This window comes from Scyliorhinus torazame, chromosome 17 (genome assembly GCF_047496885.1).
Source record: "Scyliorhinus torazame isolate Kashiwa2021f chromosome 17, sScyTor2.1, whole genome shotgun sequence".
Classification (NCBI taxonomy): Eukaryota; Metazoa; Chordata; class Chondrichthyes; order Carcharhiniformes; family Scyliorhinidae; genus Scyliorhinus; species Scyliorhinus torazame.
This window is the reverse complement of record NC_092723.1, coordinates 64266552-64285619: the sequence shown is the minus strand read 5'-3', so window position 1 is coordinate 64285619 and position 19068 is coordinate 64266552. Positions and strand designations below refer to the sequence as shown.

At 45.2% G+C, this 19068-nt stretch overlaps 1 protein-coding gene across 5 annotated transcripts; it reads right to left on the bottom strand.

The window, feature by feature from the left end:
* Positions 1-779: 779 nt before the first annotated feature.
* On the bottom strand, positions 780-18642 carry ap4b1 (adaptor related protein complex 4 subunit beta 1). Of its 5 annotated transcripts, none has more exons than XM_072480544.1 (9): positions 18214-18641; positions 14399-14529; positions 11382-11529; positions 10757-11253; positions 7140-7223; positions 6957-7060; positions 6300-6507; positions 3112-3390; positions 780-1397 (listed from the first exon to the last, which is right to left on the bottom strand). In XM_072480544.1, exons 1-9 carry the CDS (start codon positions 18549-18551, stop codon positions 937-939), a joined length of 2250 nt encoding a protein of 749 aa, XP_072336645.1. In that variant the 5' UTR covers positions 18552-18641; the 3' UTR covers positions 780-936. The 5 variants fall into 5 exon arrangements, with proteins under 5 accessions (XP_072336645.1, XP_072336647.1, XP_072336648.1 ...); XM_072480546.1 differs by having other exon boundaries at positions 18355-18641; XM_072480547.1 differs by lacking the exon at positions 18214-18641 and adding an exon at positions 17882-18183.
* Positions 18643-19068: the final 426 nt, after the last annotated feature.

Sequence of the window (19068 nt, the reverse complement as noted above, 5' to 3'; positions counted from 1 at the left end):
GAGTTCTAATGTCAGTTTGGCAATAGTACTCTCATCTCCAAGTCAGAGGGTTGAAAATATAATCCTTGTATTGAGCATAGATTCTTCTGTGCAGCAATAAAGGTGTACGTATTGTTGAAGATGCCATACTTTGTATGAGATATTAAACAGAGCAAGGCTGCCTGTTTAGGGGGATGTAAAAAGTCCCATGATACTATTCAAAGAGCAAAAGGGTACACCTGATATCCTGGCAAACATTCATCCATCAACCAGCCTCACTAATTCAGATTAAGTAACCACAAATCTCACCTGCTGTTCGCTTGCAAACGTTTGACGTTTTATTTTCCTTTGTAAAATGAGTTAGCCAAAAATAGTGAAAGGTGGTTTAGAAATGAACATATCAGCTCCTCAGAGGAAGTTATTTGCACCTCAGTTGCACCTACACAGCGGCAGCACAGTGACACAGTGGTTAGCACTGCAGCCTCATGGCACCGAGAGCCCTAGTTCAATCCCGGCCTGGGTCACTGTCCGTGTGGAGTTTGAACATTCTCCCCATGTTTGCATGGGTCTCACCCCCACAACCCAAAGATGTGCAGGGTAGGTGGGTGGCCACACTCAGTTGCTCCCTAATTGGAAAAAGTGATTTGGGTACTCTAAATTTATCAAATAAAAAGTTGCACTTGCACACGCCTAATAACATGGGTTCCTTGGACTAAACTCAGTTAGAACTTTGAACAAAGTATTTACTGGTCTCGTTATTAATTAGCTTCTATCAATTATTTCACCAATGTGTCTTGTACTTCAAAAATAAAATTGTATTTATAAAATGAAAACATTTCAGACTATTTTACAAGATTAATCACTTCTGCAGTTCCAGCCAGACAGGCAAACACTGAAATTATTCTACTCCAGCAACATCGTACAGCATTAACAAACGAAAGAGAAATTGGTTGTATCTCAGTTAGGAGAGCATTCTTCTCCTGCAGCTACTGAAATGTATTCAAGGTCTAACCTTTCATCCAAGGCCTGTATTATGGACTTAACAACAGTAGTGAAATTGTTGAGCAGCTCTTCGCTGCTATTCTCCTGCTTAATGGTAACTTGTATGTCCCCTTTGTCTTTTGCAATTAACAGCTCAATTAAAAACAGTGACCCAGTCTCATTTCTGGCAAACAGGTAGGCCTTCCAGAGTTGTGCTCCTCTTCGGCTAATTGCAACAGACTGGATGTGAACAAACTGAAAAGCAGACTGGATGGCATCAGGAGATGGGTCTTTGTGCCAGTCCAGGGTCACAACTTTAGCAGCTTCCAGACGGGTCCAGTGCTCTTCAAACTGCTCTGCCGACAGATGGGCACTGGTCTTCAAACGGACTGATCCAGAGTCCAGGACCATCTCTTCCCTTTGTTCTGGGTTTGTGCCTTGATAGAAATGAAAACACAAACATTTATATAGTAAACAAAAAACAAAATCAATACAAAAGAACATGCAGACCATATGAAACAAAGCCCATTACTGGAGAAGGAAATCCGTTTTCTCGCCTATTCTGAAGGGCAGAATTTGTCAGAAGGGTATTCAACGATAGGGGCCATCACAACAAAGTCCATCCTCACCTGAAGTCTGCACCCAAGCGCTTTTCCAATAGGAGTCAGTGGATAATGATCAGCCTATTTTTAAAAAAATGTTTCCAATTAAGGGGCAATTTAGCATGGCCAATCCACCTACCCTGCAGATCTTTGGGTTGTGGGGGTGAGACCCATGCAGACACGGGGAGTGACCCAGGGCCGGGATCGAACCCGGGTCCTTGACACCGTGAGGTAGTAGTGCTAACCATTGCACCACCCGTGATCAACATATTTGTTGCCCTCCTTAGCACAGTTTAGCGTCCAGCGTTTTGTCCCAACTCAGATCAGTTAACTCAGCACAATCAAACCAAATCTGGGACTTTCTAGTCTATACTGCTTAACATAGATACCACCACTCCCCACTTGAAGTTTGGAATATTGGACATTTAAAACTTTTAAACAAGGCACTTTCTCTTACTGCAAATGTGACTCGTCAAATATTCAGCGCAGAACCAGCAGAATGTATTAAAAGGTGCACAGCGCCTTGGGGACCATGAATACATCAGAGAACCATGCCATACTGTTACCGAGTTCTCCGGCTCTGGGTCATTGTCAGTGTGGAGTTTGCACGTTCTTCCCGTGTTTGTGTGGGTTTCACCCCACAACCAAAGATGTGCAGGCTAGGCGGATTGGCCATGCTAAATTACCCCTTAATTTTAAAAAAACTGTTACTGAGTTCCGATGGCATATGAACAGCACAAAATCAACACTTCAGGCAGGTATGCCAAAGTGTCTGCACAAAAGCCATGGATAAAACCTAAAATTACATCTGCTTCACATTAAGTATTGATCAGTGAAGCAGTTTGTAAAAGGCTTCCCCTCCAGCAATTCTGCATATGCAGGAGCACCAGGTAAAACACACTCATCAGTCCCCCAGACAATCACTTGTTGAGGAATATATCAGTTTCAGTGCAGCAGTTCAGTACGAGATCCAATGTCCGCTGATGGTCAACATTGAACAATAAACCTTACTCAAAATTATACAGGGATATGTGTAGTTAAAGGAGAATGACTGCAGTGACTGGTGAGATTACTCTGACTGGTTTATATGTTCTAACAATAAATGTGCTGCTAAACTGATGTTAAATTTCATACCTGGAGCAAATATTTCTCAAATGAACTTGAAACCGGTGACACCAGTCTAATAACTTTCATTTACAAATAACCCCTCAAATGAAAGATATTGACAATACGCCACTGAGTAGAAGATATTTGATGGACTGAAATCACAGTCCCAAGAGTTGGAACTTGAAGAGCTTTAGATGGCATGAAGAAAAATAGGAAGGCAACGTGATGATAGGAGAGAGATCCAAAGGGCAGGTCGCCGTGAGTGGAGGAGCTGCCACGGCTGGTGGAATTAGTAATAACCCAATGTCAGAAATGGAAGGCCTGAGGGACAGGGACATGCAAACAGATAAACACAAGTCTGATGCATGGGTGACATGCCATAATAAAGGAAGTTGATTTGTAAGCAATTCTGGCGTGGAGCAAAATTGTATGAACTCCTTACCTGTCTCATCTGACTTCACTGCTGACAGCTGCAGGATTTCTAAGGAGTCCCCTTTCTGTGCTGTTAAGCGATCCCATTGTTCTTGACCATAGATTGGTATCAGTGTGTTAAAGTCTTTGGTCCAGGCATTGACTGTCTCATTGGCTTGACCACTAATAATATCCAAGGATGGATCTGATCTCGGTCCACAGACTACCCGCTTGACCTCTTCAACCCCTTGCTGAAGCAGCCGGTAATACAGCAATCCACGATCACGCACAGCCATATCCAGCTCATCCTCTGTCAAAAAAAATCAATAAATATCCGAGATGAGAATAGAAACATATATCGTAGGTAATCTTAGAAAACCAGCAGCTGATTGGTAAATACACTAACTGAGCCATAAATCCAATGAATTGTCAGATTTGATAACCAGCTGCATTGAAATAGTCGATCGAAGACATTCAGTAAATATATGCATGTGAAAGTCTAGCAAGAAACAGCACCGGCTATGATATCCGTTGTCATCAATTGTTGTATATGCTGACATATGCCGGTTTTAGCTACTTGGCTAGATAGCGGAGTCGTGGTGCAGAGCGACGCCAGCAGTCCAGGTTCAATTCCTATACCGGCTGAGGTTATTCATGAATTCCCTGCCTTCTCAACCTTGCCCCTTGCCTGAGGTGTGGTGATCCTCAGGTTAAATCATTACTGGTTAGTTCTCTCCCTCAAAGGGAAAAGCAGCCTTTGGTCATGTGGGATATGGTGCATTTACGTTATGCTGATATTAAAACAGTCTTGAATGCCAAGTGCTGGAAAATCTACGGATGAAGCAAAGGTTCATTGAGGTTATCCAGCGAGTAGCTGAACTACACAGACTAAAGCAACTCCATATTTGATTGCCAATGTGAAGGGTTTGCTGTTGCCAAGATGCAATTGTAGCATCCGGTAGCATAGTGGTTAGCACAATCGCTTCACAGCTCCAGGGTCCCAGGTTCGATTCTGGCTTGGGTCACTGTCTGTGCGGAGTCTGCACGTTCTCCCCGTGTCTGCGTGGGTTTCCTCCGGTTTCCTCCCACAGTCCAAAAGATGTGCAGGTTAGGTGAATTGGCCACGATAAATTGCCCTTCGTGTCCAAAATTGCCCTTAGTGCCGGGTGGGGTTACTGGGTTATGGGGATAGGGTGGAGGTGTGGACCTTGGGTAGGATGCTCCTTCCAAAGAGCCGATGCAGACTCGATGGGCCGAATGGCCTCCTTCTGCACTGTAAATTCTATGATCTATGATCCCCGTCTCGACATCTCGAGATGGGGATGCTACAATTAAGCTTTGCATAATAAAGGGCAATAAAATCAGTCAGGATTTGATCCCCAGGGAGGTAGAAAGCTACAAATTTGAAAAACAGCGCAGGGCGGATTCTCCAGCTGCGTAGTGCTCTCGTTTGAGCGTAATGCGGCCGGAGAATGCCAGGAAAGATCTGCAGCGAGCCTCCTGACAGGCTTCGTGCCTCCCTATTTACGACCGACCTGCGCGGGATTCAATGTCTTCCTTTGATTCACCGACCTCCCCAGGGAGGCTGCAGCCAAGCTCCGATTAGTGCTGATCCAAACAAACGTGCAACAGGCAGGGGCTCCCAGGCCAGCAGAGACCCCTGGGTGGTTACACCAAGTGCAGGTGGCCCCCTGGTCCTCCTCCTTGAATGTGCTGGCACTTTGACACTGCCACCCTGGCACTGCCAAGGTGCCCGAATGGCACAGCCAAGCCAGCAGGAGCACTGCTTGGGTGCCAGAGTGGCAGTGCAAGGGTGCCCAGGTGTCAGGGTGGCACTTCCAAGGGCCAGGGGGTCCATGCCCATGAAATGAGGGTGGAGTTTGAAGGATGGGAAAGTGCAGGGCAGGTAAGTAGGAGCCTCCGGGAGGTTGGGTGGGTGATGGGTGGGGTAGTGTCCATGTGTGTGTGTGTGTGTGTGCGGGGGGGGGGGGGGGGGGGGTGGGGGGAAGAGGGAGTGACATTGCCCATGGATGGGAGGTGTGGGGGACGCACAAGCTCACTTAGAAATCGGGACACCCTCACTTAGAAATCGGGACACCCTTTCAAAATGGCAGCCCGATCTCGGAGTTCAGCTCCCAGTGCGAAAAGAAATTTGAAGTCTGGGCTAAACCGGTGAGAAATTCCCCAGGGCCCCAAAAAAGTGACTAAGAGTCATTGAATAGCGGTGGGAAACTCGCTGTGAAAAACCGGCCACAAATTAACTTCAAAATATTGGGGGAGAATCGCACCCAAAGTGTCAACAGGAATGACTATGTAAATTATAGCTTGAAATTCATAGGAACCTAATGTAGGCTTTGCTCATTCTGAATAACATTCCAAGATCTGTCAGGAAAGCTTTAGTGTTATTTCAACAGCACCCGGTTTTGTGTAATTCAGTTACCTCAAAGGCTAACCAGGTTCGCAACTTCCACTCAAAGTGCACTGGACTCGTTTTTTGGCACTAAGAACGCATTTCCATTGATGAGGTGGTGTGACAGGCCAGAGAAGGTAGACCTGAAATTCACTTTTTAAACTAAGCAGTAACTAAGATTTCCTTACTGTGTAACTACGTTTTTACATCAACAGTGAGAGGAGTACTGTGAATCAGGCACTCTTATGCTTTTCAGCCCTTTTAAATACCTTGAAATGACAAAACACAGCCCACTCCTCACTTCATCCTTTGCCTCCTGTGTAGTTGCTGCTCATCTCAAAGTACAGACTCATCGAACATGAACTTGCCAACAATGTAAAGCCACACATCAACAACGCCTCCGCATCAAGGATCTCACATTTTCTAAACAATAGCTCCCATTCCTCCCCCCAGTACAGGCTCCACTACAACGGAGTCTCAAAGAAACATGGCTGCAAGTAACAAAAGACACCAATTTGCAACTGTTATCCAAAACAATAACTCAATAATGAAGTGAAACTTCTGCAGAGTTATATACCTGAAGTTATTTCCCACTGCAACCACCTTACTGAATCTTCAACTTACCCTGCCCAAGACCCGTTCACATATTGACCAAAGTCCATCAATGCCAGGCAACTATGGAACCAAACACCAAGCAAGAATCATGGCCTTTAGGACAGGGAGGCAGGAAGGTATATTCCTCCTCTCCCCTTTATCTCACCGCCCCCCCCCAACTACCCCAAAACCCAGAGCATTCACACAATCCATACCGATAACATAATAAAGCAGTCTGCCCAACATGTCTTGACATTCAGCTGGGCGGCTCAGGAACAGGCGCACCATCGCTGTGAGCAGCTCCAGCTTCACTGTTGCAGAGGTCTCCATTTTCAGACTGTCCACAAACTCCTCCAAGACGTAAGGAGCATTGGGAACTTGCTCTCCATGCATCCCGAGAAGCCAGATAAGGGCCTGTTTCCCCTGGTTGAGGAGGGGAGGGAGGGGTGGAGGGAAGAACAGAGCTTTAGTTAATTTGTTTCGAAACAAACCTTCCTTAAAGCTTTACTTTAAATCCTGCAAGTCTCCAAGGGCTAAGCTTTTCTGTAGCAACCCATTCAAATGCTATTCAATTTCTTCTTTGACTCCTCAGTGTATTGGTAAGCGAGAGATCATGGGGGTAACCCAATCTAGGTCTTGTCTGATAGCCACGTGAATTCTAAAAGCATAGTGAACAGGTTGGCCCTTTGAGCCACAGACTTTACCCCAGCCTGGGGACAACAAGATCAAATGCATTAACCTGTCTTGAGATTAGCTAAGGTTTGAAGTTGGGACATTTCAGGTCTGCATGGTTCAGTACTTACGCAAAAAGTTAAAAGCCTATGCAGGCCAAAATAAAAACATAATTTGCTATTACATCCCCGTTAGCCTACCTCACTGTCTTGAATGTTCTCCTCGCAGCCTGGTAGTGCCTGACATACAGTCACCGTACACTGGGGACACAGCCATACAAGGTCACGAAAAGTTTGAATGACAGCTGAAGACAAAGAGAGAGATAAGTTTAATGCCGATAAATTGGGCAGAGATTGATGGCGAAAACTGGAACAGCATTATACCTGAAGTAATATGTTCCTGCTTGAGGCCCAACAGCCCTGTCAAAATCACCACACACCTTTCACTGTATGTCCGTGCAATTCGACCTGGGAAGGAGAACATATAATTAAACTGTTGGGAGAGGTTCCCTGTATCATTCTTCAGAAGATTCCACTTTTCATTTTAACCCAAAAGCCCCATCTACAGCATTTGTGCCGCCTGCCTGAAGTTCTCTTTTAGTTAATAGGATGATAGCTAAAATAAACTTAAGTTCTGTCAATGGCTCAGCTGGTTAGGCCAGTGAATAATTCACTCAATCATCACAGAATCCCTACAATGTAGAAAGAGGCCATTTGGCCCATCAAGTCTGCACCGACCCTCTGAAAGAGCACCCTATCTAGATCAACTTCCCCACCCTTTCCCGTAACTCCACCTAACCCTGAACACTAAGGGACAATTTGTATCATGGCCAATCTACCTAATCTACACATCTTTGGACTGTGGGAGGAAATCGGACCATCCAGAGAAAACCCACGCAGACGTGGGGAGAACTTGCAAATTCCACACAGCTCTAGAGAAATAAGAATTTCCAACTTTGATCCCCAGACTGTGCAAAGTTAGCTGATCTCAACTAGCTGGCCTTGGAAAGGGTCTAGAGGAGGTTCACAAGAATGAACCCTGGAATGAACAACTTGTCGTATGAGGAACGGTGGAGGACTCTGGGTCTGTACTCGTTGGGAGTTTAGAAGGATGAAGGGGATCTTACTGAAACTTACAGGATACTGCAAGGCCTGGATAGAGTGGACGTGGAGAGGGTGTTCCACTTGTAGGAAAAACTAGAACCAGAGGACACAATCTCAGACTAAAGGGACAATTCTTTAAAACCGAGATGAGGAGGAATTTCTTCAGCCAGAGGGTGGTGAATCTGTGGAATGCTTTGCCGTAGAAGGCTGTGGAGGCCAAATCACTGAGTGTCTTTAAGACAGAGATAGATAGGTTCTTGACTAATAATATCAGGGGTTATGTGGAGAAGGCAGGAGAATGAGGATGAGAAAAATATCAGCCATGATTGAATGGAAAGAGGGTGAGTAGCACAGTCCACCTGCAAGAGTTGGTAGAGGGTGACCTCAATAGAAAATGGAATCCTTTGATGGGGTTAGGGCAGATTATTAGAGGAATAAAAAAACATGCAAAAAGTGCCTCAATACAGCAATAAGAGAAGGAATCCAGTTTGGTTAATAATGTTAATAATGTGTTACTTCACCTGCTGTGGTACTAACCTAGGTAGACAGAGGATGCAAAAAGTGTGACTATGAGAATAAGGGAAACAATCAAGTTGCGCAACAAAGAATGAGGAGACCGGCCCTTAGTTTCCTCAGGAGCTGTGGGAAAAAACTGGAGAGAATTGCACTTTTCAACCTGGAGGCGAGACGTTTTTTTAAATTCATGGGACGTGTGCATATTGCCAATCCCTAATTGCCCTTGCAATGATTGGCGGCCTGTTCTGCCATTTCAGAGGGCATTTAAGAGTCTAGTCCATCGCTGTGGATCTGGAGTCACACTTAGGCCATAAGGATGATAGATTTCCTTCTCCAAAGGACAATAGTGAACCAAATGGCTTTTTACGATAATCGACCAATGGTTTCATAGTCCTCATTAAATTTATTTTATTTTCAAGTCTAGAATACCCAATTCATTTTTCCAATTAAGGGGCAATTTAGCGTGGCCAATCCACCTACACTGCACATCTTTGGGTTGTGGGGGCGAAACCCGGGAGAATGCGCAAACTTCACACGGACAGTGACCCAGAGCCGGGATTGAACCTGGGACCTCAGCGCCATGAAGTTGCAGTGCTACCCACTGCGCCACCTCATTAGACTTTTGATTCCAGATTTTAAAAAATTTAATTCAAATTGGAACCCAGATCCCAGGGTATTACCATGGGTCTCTGGTTTATTAGTCCAGTAACAATACCACTATGCGCTCTGCCTTCCCATTAAAGGAGGGATCTTATAGAAATTCTGAGATAGCTAATGGCATAGAAAAAGTATTTAAAAAAAATTAAAACTTCAGACTAAGAACAATAAATTTAGGATTGACGCCAGGGTTGGAGTGCTCAATCCATTAGTGGGTGCAAAAGCCTGGAATCATTTAAGTCATAATTCAATGTTGCAATGAGGAGAGTTATAGGTTCCACCTCCATTGATGGGCTAAATTGTCTTCCTGAAATATAATGATCTTGCAATGTCAGTCACCTCCAGATTTAAAAACCAATTCCCCAAATTTACAGCACAACTTAGAGACTTTGTTATCAAATGAATACATTTCAGTCAAGAAACGGAACTCCAGTGTTAATGGAAGCCTACTTGTGACAATAAAGGTTATTATTACGTTAGGCTATCTACAACAGAGTTCAGTACAGGAGATTTGATAGAGGGCCTTAAGTAATGGAAACTGACTTATCAAACATGACAACCAAACTATCAAGATCCATGCCTCATGATTAATCAGAATTACAAATCCTTGGATTCTGAACCGATGATAGGTTAGGAGAGGTTATTGGGTTACGGGGATAGGGTGGAAGTGAGGGCTTAAGTGGGTCGGTGCAGACTCGATGGGCTGAATGGCCTCCTTTTGCACTGTATGTTCTATTATATTTCGCACATTAGCAGATGAATGAAGACTATAAATCAAAACATTGTATTTACACAGGAGTGGCAGTACCAAGTTCTCCTGTGGGCGGTACTGTTGAATGAATATAGATAGCTCAGTAGCACCACCAGCAGGAACCTAACGGTATAAATGCCAATGAAGTTGCATGCTACTTAGTGGGCAAACGTGAGATTTCTCTGGCAGTTGAGAAATGGCACAAGGATGGCACAGTGGTAGTGGTTAGCACGACTGCCTCACAGCGGCAGGGACCCGGGTTCAAATCCGGCCTCGGGTGACTGCCTGTGTGGAGTTTGCACATTCTCGCAGTGTCTCCCCGGGTTTCCAGAGGTGTACAGGTTAGGTGGATTGGCCATACTAAATTGCCCCCTAGGGTGCAGTCGCTGGAATAGGTCGAGGGATTGGGCCTAGGTATGGTGGTCTTTCAAAGAGTCAGTACAGACTCGATGGACTGAATGGCCTCCTTCTGCACTGCAGGGATTCTATGAAGGATGGCTAGTCTGTTGGTGATTACCATTTGAGAAGTCACAGGGATTCAGTGGCATGTCCCTGCAATCCAGCTGCTGGGAAACTGGCTGTAGCATTTTTCATGATCAGGACCTCTGAGTCGCAGTTTTCTGCACCATCATCAGAACCAAAATGGTGTTTCCTGGGAAAACCTAGGTGCCACCAGAACCAGGTGAACATGCTCATGTCAAAAATAGAGCAGGTTAAGGCCTCTTACACGGCCCCCCCCCCCCCGCCTACTGTGGCACAGTAGTGGGGCTGCACCTTTGAATAAATACTGCAACGCAGTGTTTTCAATGCAGATTTGTCCCATTACTGGTTTAAATAAACAAAAGAAAATCTTGCTTTTTACCTCAATACAAAATCGGGGGTAGTATTTGAATGTTTTTAGGGAAGTATCTGATGGGTCTAGAGAACAGCAGGACCGGGTTAATAGATGTGCAAATAAAGAAATGGATGATACCTATATTTAAAATGGCCATCTGGGCGAGCTCTACAGAAACATCTGTGCAGTAGGTCTGAAGCTCTTCAAGTATCTGCTGGACATTCTCATCATTCACCAGGTCCCTCAGAATTTCCATCTTCTGGTATTTGATGTAATTTGGATCAGAGTACGTGCAGAAGAACTTCTTGTAATGCCCACTGAAGTGCCCAGGCAAGCTACGAAGGATCTCGCGTGTGTGACACAAGCCCAGGAAACACAGCTCATGGTACTCAGAGGTGCAGATCGCCAGCAGAGGCCCTTTAACCCGTTCCAGAATGTCCATCTGCACGTTGGGGAAGTCTTCAGACAGGATGAGGAAAAGTTTGGTGGTCGCCATGACAACATTAGGCTGACCGCTCTTGAGAAAACTATCGAGTAAATTCAGAATAGTGAACACTTCATCTTCAGTTCGGGTCTTGTAGCGAACCAAGAACGCTAGCACTTCACTCTGCCCCCAGTGATCCAAGTCTTTCATTCTAAACAAATAAATAAATAAAAGTATTCAATAAAGGGCAAAAAGCATAAAACCAGCACCATACTGGGCAGCAAAGTTGTATTTTTCCACACACATTTAAAATATGACAAGGCAACAGATTGAACCAACCTGTTTAAAAGGTGATGTGCGATTGGCTTGTTAATGACGACACCCCCTTCATGTTTCAAGATTTCCTCCAACGCTCTCAAGCAGTTCACCATAACAATGGGATCCAAATCACGCAGCATGGCGTAGAGCTCATTTACCACTGCCCCATCTGTGGGGGAAACATGTACACAATCTACACAGCAATCCCAAATCTCTTCACTCTTCAGTCTTCTAAGATTCCTAACAAACACAGCCAGTTCAGCAGGAAATTATATGCAATGGTCTAATGCAGGCTTTGAATGAAATTCCCCCTCCTCCATGCTCTGACTTTGAAGGCCCACTGCGTATTCCTGTAATATCCTCCAGCTCCTTACCTTCCGACTCCTCTAACTTGAGTCTCCACAGTTTTAATCACTGCAACATTGGTAGCTGTGTCTTCAGTTGCTTAACGCACTAAACTCTGAAATTCCCTCCCTAAATCCCTTTGCCTCCCCACCTTGTTTTCCTCCTTTAAGACATTTTCAAACCTAGCTGTGTGACCAGGCTATTGCCAAAGCATTAATAGCTCCTTATGCTCCTCAGTGTCAAATTGTATGATCACAAGTTCCTCACAGTTACAACTATGGGAGGTATTCAAAAAATACTTGGTCAGACACAAGACCTGTACATATCCCTTACAGGGCAAGAATTCTACACATGTAATGAAATAACCCTGGGAAGTGAAAATATAAAACTAAACTGTGCGAAAGTAAAGAACAGTAGAGATGCTGTGGATTGGGAAGATGTGTAATGCAAAGTAAGTGACAAAAGCTGCCAACTTGCAGAAGGTTTTTCATATATTAAGAGAAGTTAGGTGACTAAGTGCAATACACACTCATGAAATTAGAAAAACAAAGGGAGGCACTAATTAGATTCAATACACGCAAGGAAAAACAATGGAGGAGCTAATGAGATTAGAGCTGGGCACATCAACAGGGCAGCACATTGGGTCGCCCCGCTGCCTTACGTCAGGGAGCCGGGTACAAATCCGACCTTGGGTGTCTGTCTGTGTGGAGATTGCATGTTCTCTGCGTGTCTGCATGAGTTTCATTCGGGTGCTCTGATTTCCTCCCATCGTCCATAGATATACAGGTTAGGTGTATTGGCCATGCAAAATTGCCCCATAGTGTCCAAAGGTTAGTTGCAGTCATGGAGATATGGCGGGGGAGTGGGCCCATGCGGGGTGATCTTGCCAAGGGTCCGTGCACACTCCATGGGCCAAATGGTCTCCTTCAGCATTGCAGGAATTCTGTTCTATTCACCTGATGAATATTGATGATGTGTTAGTTATGATCTTCGAAAACTCTTAAGACATTTTCCCCAGGATTGGAAAAGTGCCAATGTCAACCCACTGTTTAAGGACAGAGATAAACTAGGAAATTTCAGGGCTATTAGTCTGATGGTAGTTGTGGGGAAGTTGATAGATTCTGTTTTTCAGATAGCGTTATTGAACATTTCAAAAAATATGAGCTGATTTGAGAGCAAGGATGGAGTTGTAAAAGGGATGACATGTCTAACAAACTTAGCTGACTTTTTGAGGATGTAACAAAGATGTATAAAACACTTGTTGGGCCACAGCTAGAGTGCTGTGTGCAATTCTGGTCGCCACACTATAGGAAGAATGTGATTGCACTAAACAGGGTGCAGAGATTAATCAGGCTGTTGCCTGGGCTGGAGTGTTTCAGCTACGAAGAGAGGCTGGTTAGGCTGGGGTTGTTTTCCTTAAAGCAGAGAAGGATGATTGAGGTGCACAGAATTATGAGGGCTATAGATAAGGTAGATAGAAAGGAACCTTTCCCTTTAGTGGAGGGATCAATAACCAGAAGTCATAGGTAAGGTAATGATCCAGGAGGTTTAGATGGGATGCGAGGAAAAAACTTTTCACCCACAATATGGTGGGGGGGGGGGGGGGTTGGGATCTGGAACTTACAGCTTGTAAGGTGGTAGAGGCAAGAACCTTCACAACATTTAAAAAGCATTTAGATGAGCACTTCAAATGCCATAGCATGCAAGGCTAAAGGCCAATTGCTGGAAAATGGGATTAGTAGATAGGTGCTTGATGGCCGATGTGGACACGATGCTGTAAAAACTCTATGACTCTAAAGATAGATAAGGGAGTGGCAATGGATGTTACTTATATAAACTTCCAGAAGGCATTTGATAAGGTTCCATATAACGGACTGTCAACACCAATAAGATCCCATGGAATTGGAGGCAACCTGTTGATGTTAGGTCAATTGAACAATTTCAAAATGAAATTTTGGTGTTAGGCAAAGGTATTAAGAGTTACAAACCAAGGCAGGTAGGGAACTAGCCACAATGGCCAATCAGCCATGATATCACTGAATAGCAAAATAAACTCAAGGAGTTGAATGGCCTACCCCAGGTTTTATATTCTCCAGTTGCTATGTTGGCTACTGATTAACTTTACTCACATCAGGGAATCATGCTCAAAACCCTTCTGGTCAGAATGACTGAAGAGCTACTTTTGGATCACCAGTTCATGTTACACCTCCTGATTTCACCAAAAGGAATAATAATAATCTTTCTTGTCACAAGTAGGCTTACATTAACACTGCAACGAAATTACTGAGAAAATCCTCTAGTCGCCACATTCCGCAGTTTGGGTACACAGAGGGAGAATTCAGAATGTCCAAATTATCAAACAGCACGTCTTTCGGGAGTTGTGGGAGAAAACCGGAGCACCTGGAGGAAACCGACGCAGACACAGGGAGAACATGCAGACTCCACACAGACAGTGACCCAAACCAGGAACCGAACCTGGGACCCTGGAGCTGTGAAGCAACAGTGCTACCCACTGTGCTACCATGCCGCCCACTTGCAGTGTACAGCCAATCTGAGCTGCCCCCATGTAATTACAAAATCGATTCATTCCAGTTTAAAATAATCGAGCATACTGCATCTTCCCAATGAACACTGTAAAATACATTAATAAAAAGGAACAGTTAATAAACTTAACAAAAAGTTTTTGTATTTACCAACTTCTGTATCTCCTTGAAAAGTTTGCATTTTAGCACATCCCAGGACTGCTGCTCGCCTGACATAGGAAGCTTTATCTCTCAATCCGTTCAGTACTGGTTGTTGAATGTATTCGCTTATACCAGGCATTCTAAACAAAACACAGAGATCACTCACTCAGACTCTCAACGATCCTGAACAGGAGGAGGCCATTCAGGCCCAAAGTTGTGCTGACATTCAATTCGATCATGATTGATCTACCTGGAATTAATTTTAAATACATTCCATTTTTGGAGATTTCATAGCAACTGGAACAGCATGGGTAAAGAACATGTCTGCAATCTCACTAGTAGACAAGGAAAATCATTCCCTATTTAATGTGCAACACACACACACACTACAATTAAAATTCAGTTCCAGAGCACCTCTCACAATCTCAGGACCTGGAATCCATAAAACCACAGAATTCCTACAGTGCAGAAGTAGGCCATTCGGCCCTTCAAGTCTGCACCAACCTTCCGAAAGAGCACCCTACCTAGGTCCACTCCCCTGCCCTCTCCCTGTAACCTCACCTAACCAGCACATCGCTGGACACTAGAGACAATTTAGCATGTCCAATCCACCTAACCTATACATCTTCTCACCGTGGTCAGAAACTGGAGCACCCGGAAGAAACCCATGCAGATATGGGGAGAAAGTGCAAACTCCACACACAGTCACCAAGGCCAGAATTGAATCCAGGGTGCTGATGCTGTGAAGCAGCAGTGCTAACCATTGTGTAATCCATAACCATTTTGAAGTTAATGAGCTACTTTGCTGGAAGTCTTAAAGCGCATCAAGGTAGATAAATACCTGGGACCTGATGAAATGTATCCCAGGACGTTGTGGGAGGCTAGGGAGGAAATTGGGGGTCTTCTAGCAGAGATATCTGAATCGTTGACAGCCACAGGTGAGGTGCCTGAAGATTGGAGGGTAGCAAATGTTGTGCCTTTTGTTTTAAGAAGGACCGCAAGGAAAAGCCTGGGAACTACAGACCGGTGAGCTTAGCGTCTGTGGTGCGTAGGTTGTTAGAAGGTATTCTGAGAGACAGGATCTACAGGCATTTAGCGATGCAAGGACTGATTAGGGACAGTCAGCCTGGCTTTGTGAGTGGACAATTATGTCTCACAAATTTGAATGAGTTTTTTGAAGGGCTAACCAAGAAGGTAGATGAGGGCAGTGCAGTCAACGTGGTCTACATGGACCTTTGACAAGGTACCTCATGGTAGGTTGTTGCACAAGGTTAAATCTCATGGGAGATAATTGGATATAAAACTGGCTGGACGACAGAAGACTTTGTGGTTGCAGAGGGTTGTTTTTCAAACTGGAGGCCTGTGACCAGCGGTGTGCCTCAGGGATCAGTGCTGAGTCCACTGTTATTTATATTAATGATTGGATGAGAATTTTGGAGGCATGGTTAGTAAGTTTGCAGATGACACTAAGACTGGTGGCAGGGTAGGCAGTGAAGGTGGTTAGGATCTTGATCAATTGGGTCAGTGGGCTGATGAATGGCAGAGAGTTTAATTCAGATAAATGGGAGGTGATGCATTTTGGTAGATCGAACCAGGGCTGGACCCACTCAGTTAATGGTAGGGTGTTTTTAAAAAAAAAAAAAATTTAGGGTACCCAATTATTTTTTCCCAATTAAGGGACAATTTAGCATGGCCAATCCATCTAACCTGCAAATCTTTGGTTGTGGGGGTGAAACCCACACAGAGACGGGAAGTGTGTGCAAACTCCATATAGACAGTGACTCGGGGCCAGGATCGAACCCGGGTCCTCAAAACTGTAGGCAGCAGTGCTAATCACTGTGCTACCGTGCCGCCCTAATGGTAGGGTGTTGGGGAGAGTTATAGAACAAAGAGGTCAAGGAGTACAGGTTCATTGCTCCCTGAAAGTGGAGTCACAGGTGGACAGGGTGGTGAAGGCGGCATTCGGCATGCTTGGTTTTATTGGTCAGAACATGAATACAGGAGTTAGGACATCTTGCTGAAGTGGTTGAACAAGACATTAGTAAGGCCACACTTGGAACACTGTGTACAGTTATGGTCACCCTATTATAGAAAGGATATTAAACTAGAAAGAGTGAAGATTTACTAGGATGCTACCGGGACTTGATGGTTTGAATTATAAGGAGAGGCTGGATAAACTGGGACTTTGTTCCCTGGTGGGATGTTTATGGATGATCTTACAGAGGTCTATAAAATAATGAGGGGCATAGATAAGGTAGATAGTCAACTTAATTTCTTCCCAAAGGTAAGTGAGTCTAAAACTAGAGGGCATAGGTTTAAGGTGAGGGAGGAGAGATACTAAAGGGTCCTGAGGCAGTTTTTTCACAGAGGGTTGGGAGTGTCTGGAACGGGCTGCCAAAGGCAGTTGTTGAGGCAGGTACAATCTTGTCTTTTAAAAAGCATTGAGAGAGTTATATGGGAAAGATGGGTATAGAGGGATATGGGCCAAATGCTGGCAATTGGGACTAGCTTAGTGGTAAAAACTGGGCCCCATGGACAAGTTGAGCCAAAGGGCCTGTTTTCATGCTGTAAACCTCTATGACTGACTCTACTGCCACTTTTGCAATACAGAAAACACAGCAGCTGCTTTGTGCACAGCTAGTTCCCACAAACAGTAACGCGACAGTGGTTAGATAATCTCTTTTTGCTGGGGCTGATTTAGCTCAGCTGGCTGGACAGCTAGTTTGCGGTACAGTGCGAGGCCAACAGCACGGGTTAAATTCCTGTACCAGCGGAGGTTATTCATGAAGGCCTTCTCAACCTTTGCCCCTCGACTGAGGTGCGGTAATCCTCAGGTTAAATCACCACTAATCAGCTCCCTGAAAGGGGAAAGCAGCCGATGGTCATCTGGGACAATGGTGGCTTTAATCTGTTTTGGGGATGTTGATAAATGAGTAAATATTGAATAAGCGAAGAGAGCTTACCTGCTCCTCTTAAAAGTAGTGTCATTGGATTTTAATGTCCACCTGAGAGGGCAAATAGAGCTCTCTGTAATATCGCATCCACAAGACAACATCTTTGACTGCACAGCGCTCCTTGAGGACTGCAACAGAGTACCAGCCTCACGGTTTAGGCTTTGGATTGGGACTTGAACCCACAAGTTTTGGATTCAGGGTCCAGAGTGTTAAGTGGCTAATACTCAAATAGGGTTGTTAACTCTAATTAAACGTATTCCTGGAGGTTTCATCAGGTCGTACACCCATACTCCAGCCAACATGTCCATCCTTGTGACAAACTGCCTTCCTATGCCACCTCAAAAGCAAAGATGTATTACTCAACTGGGTTAAACTTGACTGTCAATTATAAATATTGAAAAAGGGAAATGCTCAAAGGAAATTAATCATAGAATCACTAGTGCAGAAGGCAGCAATTCAGCCAATTGACTCTGCACTGACCCCTGAAAGACACCCCACCAAGGCCTAATCCTAACCCCAACTCCATAACCTCACCTACCTTTGGCCACGAAGCAGCAATTTTAGCATGGCCAATCCACCTAACCTGTTCTTCTTTGGACTGTGGGAGGAAACCAGAACAACTGGAGAAAACCCACGCAGACACATGGAGAACGTGCAAATTCCACAGTCACCCAAGGCCGGAATTGAACCCGGGTCCCTGGCGCGGAGGCAGCAGTGCTAACCACTGTGCCACCAAAACAATCTTTTAAAAATGTTTTTACTACAGGGTTCCAGACAGCAGTCCTCGAGATTGATTTTCGATTCCTGGAGGCTCCAGACCAGTCCTGGGGGGGGGGGTTGACAAACCAATTACTCAAGATGTCAACAGACCTAAGGCTGCACATGCTCCGGAGAGCCAGGCCCCTGACCATGGGGTTGGGGTCAGTGCAGTCCTTCCGCAGAGTGTTGATGGCCAGAAGGGCCAGGTTGGGTTTCAGGGCAGCGTAGGTGCACATGTACAAATAGACCAACTTCTTCTGGACGATGTCAACGGTGGCGCTGGCCTTCACCATCTCCATGAAGAGCGCCGAGACATCCAAGCCCTGGCTCATGAACCGGATCACCTTCAGCACCACATTCCGGTAGCGGAGCCGGTCGGCCTGGACATTGGGGTTGGACAGGCTCCGCCTCAGCTCTTTCACCGTCTCCTCGGAGCCATAGTACGGCATGGTTGCCCCACACACACCCTATCCCCGGGCTCAGAGCAGGGCAAAGCCTGGTTTGGAACCTGCTGTCCCGTCCCAGCCCCAGCAACACACGCCGCCGAATACTCCAATCCCATTGGTCCGCCGGTCAGTAAAGCCGACCCCGATTGGTCATTAGAAAAAGAATCAACGAGTACGCGATGCAGCCAAGAGTGAATCCACTGCCTTCACCGCCCCCTCCTGGTTCGAGATGAAATTTAACCCCCCAGAGATTAACTCTCTCCTCTTATGAAACGTTAAGTGCCCTGTTGGCTGTTTTCCGACAGTATTTTGTTTCATTATATTTGTGTTGTTGCCACATCTCCTTCGAGCATTTTCTTTTAGCAGTGGGCTGGCCAATGAGATAGGTGCCCCACCAGTGACTTTACACCATTCTAAAAAGGACCTTGAAGCTACATCGAAGCTACCCCAACAGTGTAATAGGAGGGCATTTGGCCCATCGAGTCTACCCCGAACCTCTGAAAGACCCCACTCCCCCATC